Raw genomic sequence first — 9,860 nt, forward strand, 5'->3', positions numbered from 1 at the left:
TCAAGTTCCATAACTTGAGGACAAGTTATGGAAGACTTTAAACTAAATAATAAAAAAATAACTTTTTTTATTGTAACTTATGGAACTAATTAAGGTTACACTTATTTATTTATTTATTATTTAATGAAGAGACTCTTGAACCTCCATAACTTGAGAACAAGTTATGGAGTCATAAAACCATTTAATTAGAACTAGACTCTTCATTTCGTAACCTTTGCCAACTTTTATGAGTTTTATGATTCTTAAATGTGACTTTTCATATAACTTGAGGACAAGTTACAAAAACACACTTTGGAATCAACTCTTAGATTAAAATGGATTGAAATCAACTATTTCACACAACTTTTCTATTAATCTAAGAACAAGATAATTCAAATCATCAATCTTCAAGAAATTAGCATGAACATACAAACTAATACAAATCTTGAAATTATGACAATTATCTTAGAAATTGGATTAGCATGAACATTACCACATCAAAAACAAGTTTATAAGTCCAAAAACATCTTAGGGTAATGTTCCTAGTCCAATTCCAGCCAAAACAATCGAATATATGCTGTCAGGGGGTCCAACTCGTCGAGTGCACGAACCAACTCGACGAGTTGGATGCATTTTGCCTTGGACTCGGCGAGTCTGCTGTGCAGATAGCATCAAAACTCGATTTTTACAACTACTTTTGCAAGTATAACAAGAAAACAAGCCTAGGCTCTGATACTACTGATGGGTTTTGAGCATTCTAACACTCCTAAGTGTACAGGCAACCCTAAACACCTTGGATCTATGTTTTCTCTATTACACATGCAATTATGAACATCCAAGGTATTATCCTAATCTAGCATACAAAAATAATGAATATAACAAGATAGAATACATACCTCTTTGATGTAGAATTTCTTCATGAAGCTTGAGTGCCTAGTGCCTCAAGTGTGACCCCTCAAATGGTTCACACAACACCAAATACACTTGGAATAACTTGAGAGAAACTTGAACACTCCTAAAATCGGCTAGCCCTTTCTTATTATTCATAGCGGCCGATTTTTCCCAAAGAATATGATCTTATATCGTTGTTACAATTAGGGTAAACCCTAATATGATCTTAAGTGTTATTTCTCTCATTATAGTCTATCCAAGTGCACGATGCCATGCAACCCAAATGGACCATGCCGGGTTGGGTCAAGTCTTACCAATTATAGTTATGGACTTAGACATTAATCCAACATGTGTATGGTTGTGTGTATGGGTATTTTGGGGGTAACTCATTAAGCTTTCGGGATTACAGTTTCAGTTTATTGTTTCAGGATTCAGCAGATGGCCGCAGGTAGGCGAAGGCGTGACCGTACACTTCCTCGATTGACGATCATGATTTCTAGGAACTATGATGTATAAACTATTTTGAAAAGAAATTGTAATAATCGAATGGTTTCAATGATTTAAAAAGTTTTAAATTGGCTTGACTTTTGTGGGTGTTACAGTAGTGGTATGGGTGAAATAGTCCTCGTAACCAGTTAAGTTAAACCGGAGGGTAGGTCGGGCACCCAGATATGCCTGAGACGGGTAGGTCAGACACCCCGATATGTCTGACAGGGGTAGGTTGGGCACCCCGGTCTTCCTAACAGGTGTAGGTTGAGCACCCCGATATGCTCAGTAGGGTAGTTTGGGTACCCATATATGCCTGACAATATGTTTATTGTATGGTATGTGGCATGATGGGGGAACTCACTAGGCTTTGTGCATACAGTTTTCAATTTTCGTTTTTGATACTTCTTATTCGAAGGGAAAGGATTCGGCATGACTGCATCGCATCACACCACTATTTTTCCATACTATGATGTTCTTAGGATTTGTACTCTACCATTATTAAGAGTTGTTTTGAGACATATGACTTATGGTTTTTTATGATATGAGTGTACTCAATGATGTTTTTAATAATCTGTTTTATGAATTATTAAATTAAAAATGAAATTTTTGGTCTTGGATTTTGGGATGTTACAAAACTTCAGCAACAACGCCTACAAAAGTGATCAACTGAAGCATCGCTTGGTTGTGAAGAGTAAACAAAAATCAATATTCTTGGCCCTGTTTTGCACCCTAATAACTTGATTTAATTCCTATATTGATAATAAAAATTTAGGGTTTACCTTCTTCAATGGAGGCAGAGAAAACAAAGTAGATGGAGATGAAAATAGAGGGCGAGATGGTGAAGAATGACAGCGGGAGCATGGCAACGGCGATGATTTGACCGATTCATGAATGGTGGCAACCAGCTCGACTGATGTTGGATGCTGAATCAATGAAAGCAGAGGGAGGCAGAGACATTGCGAAGAGGAGTGGAAGGCATGGAGATATGAGACTGAAACAAATGAAGATGATATGCACTCCCATTTCGAACCCTAGAACGGAGTGGGATGTGTGCGACCAAGCGAAGACGAAGAGGTGGGAGGCTGGACATTTTTGTGAATGAGAGGCAAATAAAACCTAGCAAATGTTTTGGGGAGTGGGGGAGCGGGGTATCAGTTTGTGAGACTGTCCATTGAGAGGGAACTGAAAATATACTTAATATACTTTCCGTTAGAAATCCATCAGAAATTTGTCGTTGGTTAAGCTAGGGATTTAGTCTGTCGCTGATTCCGTTGCTAAAAGTTCAATTTCTAGTGTATATATATATATATATATATATATATATATATATATATATATATATATATATATATATATATATATATATATATATATATATTAGTTTATAACCCGTGAGAACCACAGTTATAAAGTTAAATAAATTATTAATTAAAAGATTTTTTTTATTTATATAAAATTATAATCGTTGGTTTAAATAAATATATGAAATTATATCACCTTATAGTACATATTAATTTTATTTTATTTTTTATTCTAATGTCATTAATTTAATGTAATTAAAGTGTGAAATTTAAAATTTGAAATTGCAATTTGAAATGAAAAATCAATTATCAATTATTAATTTAATGTAATTAGAGTAGAAAATTTAAAATTTAAAATTTAAAATGGAGAATTAATATGTTGACATGTATCATATAATATTAAGGAATATTTATAATATTATGAAACTTGTCAATAAGAGAATAAACTTATTCGTTTATTATAAATTAGAATAGGAATATATATATATATATATATATATATATATATATATATATATATATATATATATATATATATATATATATATATATATATATATATATATATATATATATATATATATATATATATATTAGGCGAATGTCCGCGCGTTGCGTAGAAACACCTATAAAGTTGAAGTGTTTAAAAATATATGTTTTTTTTAAATATAACAATAACGTTGTTGTTAAATTTGATATAATAATTCGTATACTAAATTATATAATATCTTGATTCTTTTGAACTATATGATAATATATACATCTATTATAGCTGCATAATCTCAATCGTTTGAATAACTTCTACCCGCGAGTTACTCATGAATAAAAATAAATATAATATAAGATTTAATGTTATTTATAGTTACTGTTATTGTTAATTAACTTTTTAAAATTTATTTGTTTAACATTTTAATTTCTATCATTATAATTATTTAAAACATCAAACATTGTTTTTTGATTTTAAAGGTAACAATATAATCATTTATATAGAGTTATTTTTATTGTTATTGTAAGTTATTTTAAGCTGCTTATTTGAAAACTTTTAACGATTATAAAAATAAATTTAGGAAATATTTTAGTTAAATTGAGATTACAATTTAGATTTTGCATTTAGCACTAAAATTGATCACTTTTTACTATTCACAAAATATTCATTGAATTTTTTAAGTGGAACTGAAATTTATATTTAAGTTGACACTATAATGTAATATTTAAATTAACAGTTTAAGTATTTTGTCCAAATTGTTCAAAAATTATAGCTTTTAACTGATAATGGTTTACAAACAACAATATATTAAATCTAATAAATTAAGTATATTATGTTAAAAGTTAAAGTCATAACTTTATAAGTAAAAGTAAATATATTATTTTAATATTGAAAGTTAGTTTATTAATGGTTACATTTTAGGTTTGATATTTATTTAACCTTGTTAATCAAATTATAATCATTATTAGAAAAACACTACAATTTACCACTTTTAACTATTTACAAAATATTTTTTGGGTTGTTTAAACTAAACTAAAATTCATATTTAAGTTGACCCTCTAATGTTATATTTAAATTAATAATTTAAGTACTTTATACAAATTGTTCAAAAGTTATAACTTTAAAATTATAAAGGTTTACATCCAACAATATATTAAAACTAATAAATAAGTATAATATGTTAAAAGTTAAAAAAAAACATAACTTTATAAGTAAAAGTAAATATATTTTTTTAATATTGAAATTTAATTTATATATGATTACACTTCAACTTTGAAATTTATTTAACATTATTAAACAACTTATAATCATCATTATTAGAAAGAAAATGAAAAGTTATGGGGGTTTCAAATGAATATAGTGAAAAGAAAAATGATTTCTTTATAATATATATATATATATATATATATATATATATATATATATATATATATATATATATATATATATATATATATATATATATAGAAACTAGGGAATAGTCTCGCTATGCGGGATTAGATACGCCACAAGAATGACCAATGGATGTAGATACTATTATCATATATCTCTCATGGAATTTTCTTGAAAACAAAGTAGATGCATTGGAATTAAAACACAAGTTATTTGGTAAACAATTTAATCGTAAAGTCTAGTCATTTGAATAATGCATTGAAGCCCTTAATTGAGATTGTTGCAAATCAAGCAAATCAGAAGTAATCTTACAATAAAACAAAGTAGATGCATTGGATTTAGAGTTTTTGGGTCCCCAGATGCTACAATATTAAGTTAAGATCAAGCAAATCAGAAGTAATCCTACATTAAAAAAATCCCTCCAACCTACAACTAATCATATCCTACAACAATTGGAACTATATGCTTCATTTCTTATGCATAGTCCAATAGGCTTACATTGAAGAAACATAGTGCGGATTACCACAGTTCAACTAATCTAGATATTAAAAATTAAGAAATTAAAATAAAAAGCAGTGAACATATATTTGTGAAGTTCTTTATCACCTTTTCTTTTTGTCATTTGCCATGTTAATCCATTATTGGGTTCAATTCCAATATCAGAAATATCCAAACCATAGTTTTTAATTAACTCCATATACCTGCAACAGCATATGCATATATCAAGAAAGTTAATTGCTATAATACATTATTTTTTTAGCTTAATTGGTCCTGTTCTGATGTCTCTCACACCAACTTATTCCTTAAGACCAAAGATCATATACAATTTAGAAAATGAATAAAAATGTTATCTTTTTTTAGAATTATACAAATTCTTTTAAATACTATGCAATAAAATCAACTTTAATCGCTTGATCATCATCACCTAAACAACAATGTTCCAGGTAGTGGCTTACCATCCAGACCTTTCTACATAAACTAGTATGAATTAAACATACTCAAGTAAATAAAACATCAAAAACAAATTTGAAATTTTAAAGAATTCGTGAATTTAAAATTAAACTCAATAGAATTTTAGACATGCGTTACCCGAGGTGATTGTGAATAGTGAAGGAGATTGAATACTTCACCTGGAAAACATAATTGATATGAAAATTAGTCAATTACAAAAAATACATCAAATTAGAAAAAGGGGCCAAAACGGTAAGATTGGAATTTTTAAAAAGTACATGACCACCTCTATCAGAATGACAATCTAGCTTCATGTTTTCACCACATATTAACCCATGAAGACTGTAACATAAGTACATATGGAGGTTAGTTGCTTAAGAAGGGCAAATAGGGAAAAAGAGAAAGAGATGCAAGATTCTTTAATCCCCAATTTTCACGTAGCAATACCAAGCTCCAAATTAAGAACAATTGCTTTTTCTCTGCCAAAAATCGCAGAAGGATAAGATAACAGCGAATCAAGAATCCTCAAAAGAAAAAAAAAATTAAAAATACAAAACCCTGCCCTGCAAAAATACATGGACTGGTTTTTTAATTTTTATTATTAGTTTATTAGTTTATTACTTTATTACCTCTCCTTTTCGAAAGATGGGAAGAATATCATCTTCTACTTGAGATTCATAATCAATATAAGTCAATTCCTGTGAATGTAAAAGTATATTACAAAATTAAAATCATGAATCGAATGATTAAGAACACAATCAAACAAAGATTGAAAGAGTATTGGTGTTTACATGTTAGGGCATACATGACAGAAAGGTGTTACATGATTCTTTAATACTCCCAATTAGAATAGATTCTCATAGAACTTTACAAGATCTTCCCTATTTTGAAATCGCATGAACACATGTGTATAATTTTCAAGATTTTGATTAGAGATACGCCCTAGAGGAAACAAAAAGTAAGGACATGTCAATATGACATGAATCAATGAAAAAGATGTAGATCAGATGCAAGAGATTTCACCTAATGAAATTGCAAGAATGCCACACATTTGGTATTGAAAAGTATAGAGAAAATCAAGCATGTCCTTTTCATCTTTATCAGATAAATGCACCTTTGTTTTAGTAAACATATGTGTTCTACAACTTTTCTGCAACAAAAGGAGCCACAATACATAACTGTAACTTGAGTTCATATATGAAATGAGGGAGTGGCCATGAAGTTTGATGAAAAACCTTGTTTTTTCTGCACTGTTGCTTGAATTCTGTGGTTCTGTAGCTGAGTTTATGACACCTACAATTTCATCAGAGAACAATTATTGAGATTCAATATAACTCATTTCAAAGCATAAACCTGGCAACATAGTAATAGAATGAAGAAACACATTAAGGAATGGGGTCGATAGGTCTAGAGCAAAATAGGAACTACAAAATTGAAAGTGTGGATGAGGCGGTGTAGGAATTAGAAGAAGGTTGAAGAAAAACGGTCGACTGACATGGTACATTCTGGTCTGAATGATTACATAAACTACCATCGACCTGACAATCTCTATCACACACGCCCAACACAACACCGATGGCAAGCAATAACGCGTTGGAACAGTATCTATAAAAATTAGGAATCGAATTTTAGGGCTAGAAGTCATAGAATCGAGACAGAGAGTGAGATTTAGGGACTGATGAAATAATGAAATAACAAAATCGATTCATACATTACTAAGAAGCTGAGTTGGTTAGGCGTAGTCGATGGTTCTGTGATGGAGGCATACCTGGTGGCAGTTGCAGAGATGAACATGGTTATTAGGACAGAGGTAGAAGAGGAGAACACAATATATTGACGTCGAGTAGGAAAACAATCATTTGCTTTCTGGCTGCGAAACAGAAGAATGAATTTGAAATCCAAATCGAAACAACCAACCTGAGCGCTATTTCTTTTTTGTGTTGGCCGGTGATGAAATTGCAAGATGTACGATAAATATAGAAGAGAAGATGCATATTTGAAGTAAATAATTAAAAGGCGGTCGATTGGAACGCATCAAGATTGGATAGATGAAGCGGTGGCAGTGGATAGGAACAATCTCATTATTATTGGTTAAAAATGGCAGTGAGGTAATATCTTGGTCACGAAGATGGTAAATGTTGAGGTTACCCACTATCTCGAAGAACACAAAGTAGTTTAAGGTCTAATATAAAAAAATTATTAAGCCAAAAAGACAACAAAAAAAACAAAAATAAAAATTCAATCCAATCACATGAAAGTCGTGTTCATATGTTACTTCTCGACTAGTAATCTAGTATAGATATATAATATAAAAATAATATTAAATGTTTCTAAAGATAAAAACGAAAATTTCCTTATAATATACCTACATAATTATTATAAAAAATAATAAATAAACTAAAACTTAGTTTTCTATCTTTACCATCATTTTGCCAACTAAAGAGTGGGTGGCCTCTTGCAAACTTCCAAACCCAAGTTCCCAATCCACCTTATTTGATAGGAGGACAAATAATCCTCACTAATAAATAAATAAAAGGTTTTTTTTTTGCCATATGTCATCTTTTTTATTTTGACACTTGTTATTTTGTGAAAATTTTAAAAATTTTATTTTCTATTTGTCATATTTTAAGGATTTCTATTTTCTTAAAATAAAATTTTCAAAAGATTATGTTCTGTTATGTAAAGTATTACATTATAAAATATTTCATATTTATATATTGATATTAAATTTTTATTTTTAATAAACCTGTGTAACATACAGATCTCACAACTAGTATCTATTACATCTTATTATTATAATTCTTGATAAATCAACATTTCTGGATGATTTTAATAAAAGATTATATTCTTATCAAATTTATTGTAAGATAAATTTCAGAATTAAATTTGAATTTGAATTTGGTTTTATATACAATTGAACTATTGAAGTAGTTGAAAAAACAAAGATCACGATGTTCCCCATATTTGAACTTTCATCATCATGTATATACATAAAAAACAAAAACTTAACATCCGTTCCGGTAAGGCTCCGGCGCCGTCCATCTTAATTTTCAGGTTGTTTACAAAATGGATGCAAAAGTAGCTGCGATGCTGTCCACCTCTTGCTAGAATCCTTCTGCAAACAACACTCTATGAAGCTCCGAAACTCGTCGGAAACTCCTTCCGGCAGGCTTGGTGGTTCCCCAAAACATATAGCACACATGAGCGTCGCCCAGTCAGGTTTCTGACCGGCCGGCAAGAACGGAAAATGACCCATGTAAAGCTCGAACATCGTCAGCCCCAAGCTCCAGATATCGCCGGAGTAACCATTATAGTTGGCACCGTGAGTGTCGGGATCGAACCGTTCTGGGCTCATGTAGGCGCACGTGCCGACGTAGGAATTGCAGGCGTCGAGCGTCCTGCACATGATCTTGCTTACTCCAAAATCGGCAATCTTCACTTCCATATTTTTGTTCACGAGAAGATTTGCTGGTTTGATATCTCTATGAATGATCTTGTGGGCATGGAGGTAGTTAAGTCCGTTGAGAATCTGACGAGCGATGTCGGCGAGTGACTTTTCCGTGAATGTTCCACTCCCACCGTTTTTCAGTAGCGAGTCTAGTGTCCCGGCGTCCATGTATTCCATCAGTATCGCAATATCCCCGTCAGGCTTCTCGAATATCTCATGACAGTGAACCACAAAAGGTGAATCGGTTCTTCGAAGAATTTCCATCTCCCTAAATATCTGCCGGCGCATCATCGGATCACTGTCGGCATGTACAACCTTGAGAGCGAAGACGTTAGACGTTTTCTTATGCACTACTTTGTAGACGGTGCCGCCGTTTCCGTGACCAAGAACTTGAACGGTTTCCAATTCGGCGACGGTGGTGGTTGTCGATTGTTGGGATGTGGTGGTGGGAGGGAGGGGTAGAGGGAAACGAGGGCGGCGCTCGGAGATTTCCTGCAACCGGAGGCCGAGTTTTGACTGGCGTCGTTCACGAACGAGGGCCATGTGATAAGAGTAAGATGAGCGAGGTTATCGGGTGGCAAGTATTAGGCCATATATAAGTGGGACGTGATTAGCACGTGTTTGTTTGAATTGTATAGGATAAAGATCGAGGAAAGCATGCGGATGCGCACGTGGGACCCAAATAATTCACAGATACATCTGAACATACCCATTATAAAATATCAAAAAAAATACGTGGATTTTGTTTTTATTCAGCATTTATGACATGTGTGCACTTGCCCAGTTGCCAAAGTGGTTCACTTTACTTCATTTACAATCATGCCCCCTAAACTATTTTGTCAATATGTTTTATCCCCCTGAAGTTTTTTTGTTTTTGTTTTTGTTTTTTAATTTATTATTATTATTATTTTTTGAAAATTTA

The 9,860-nt window shown here is 31.6% G+C and overlaps 2 protein-coding genes across 10 annotated transcripts; both read right to left on the bottom strand.

Moving 5' to 3' along the window:
- Positions 1-4,847: 4,847 nt before the first annotated feature.
- LOC111915143 (uncharacterized) lies at positions 4,848-8,220 on the bottom strand. Of its 9 annotated transcripts, none has more exons than XR_008225910.1 (6): positions 7,408-7,768; positions 7,202-7,258; positions 6,726-6,783; positions 6,514-6,640; positions 6,296-6,371; positions 6,120-6,188 (listed from the first exon to the last, which is right to left on the bottom strand). XR_008225910.1 is itself a non-coding variant. In XM_042897759.2 (6 exons), the coding sequence occupies exons 1-5, from the start codon at positions 7,482-7,484 to the stop codon at positions 6,335-6,337; spliced, it is 417 nt and encodes a 138-aa protein (XP_042753693.1). In that variant the 5' UTR covers positions 7,485-7,736; the 3' UTR covers positions 6,120-6,188; positions 6,296-6,334. The 9 variants fall into 9 exon arrangements, 3 of the variants coding, with proteins under 3 accessions (XP_052622990.1, XP_042753693.1, XP_023766590.1); XR_008225909.1 differs by having other exon boundaries at positions 6,282-6,371; positions 7,408-7,765; XR_008225906.1 differs by adding an exon at positions 6,986-7,095 and having other exon boundaries at positions 6,282-6,640; positions 7,408-7,765.
- A 201-nt stretch (positions 8,221-8,421) lies between these two features.
- Positions 8,422-9,514, bottom strand: LOC111915142 (mitogen-activated protein kinase kinase 9). Its single transcript, XM_023910820.3, has one exon. The coding sequence runs from the start codon at positions 9,479-9,481 to the stop codon at positions 8,534-8,536; it is 948 nt and encodes a 315-aa protein (XP_023766588.1). The 5' UTR covers positions 9,482-9,514; the 3' UTR covers positions 8,422-8,533.
- Between the last annotated feature and the right edge of the window lie 346 nt (positions 9,515-9,860).

This window comes from Lactuca sativa, chromosome 8, assembly GCF_002870075.4.
Source record: "Lactuca sativa cultivar Salinas chromosome 8, Lsat_Salinas_v11, whole genome shotgun sequence".
NCBI lineage: Eukaryota > Viridiplantae > Streptophyta > Magnoliopsida > Asterales > Asteraceae > Lactuca > Lactuca sativa.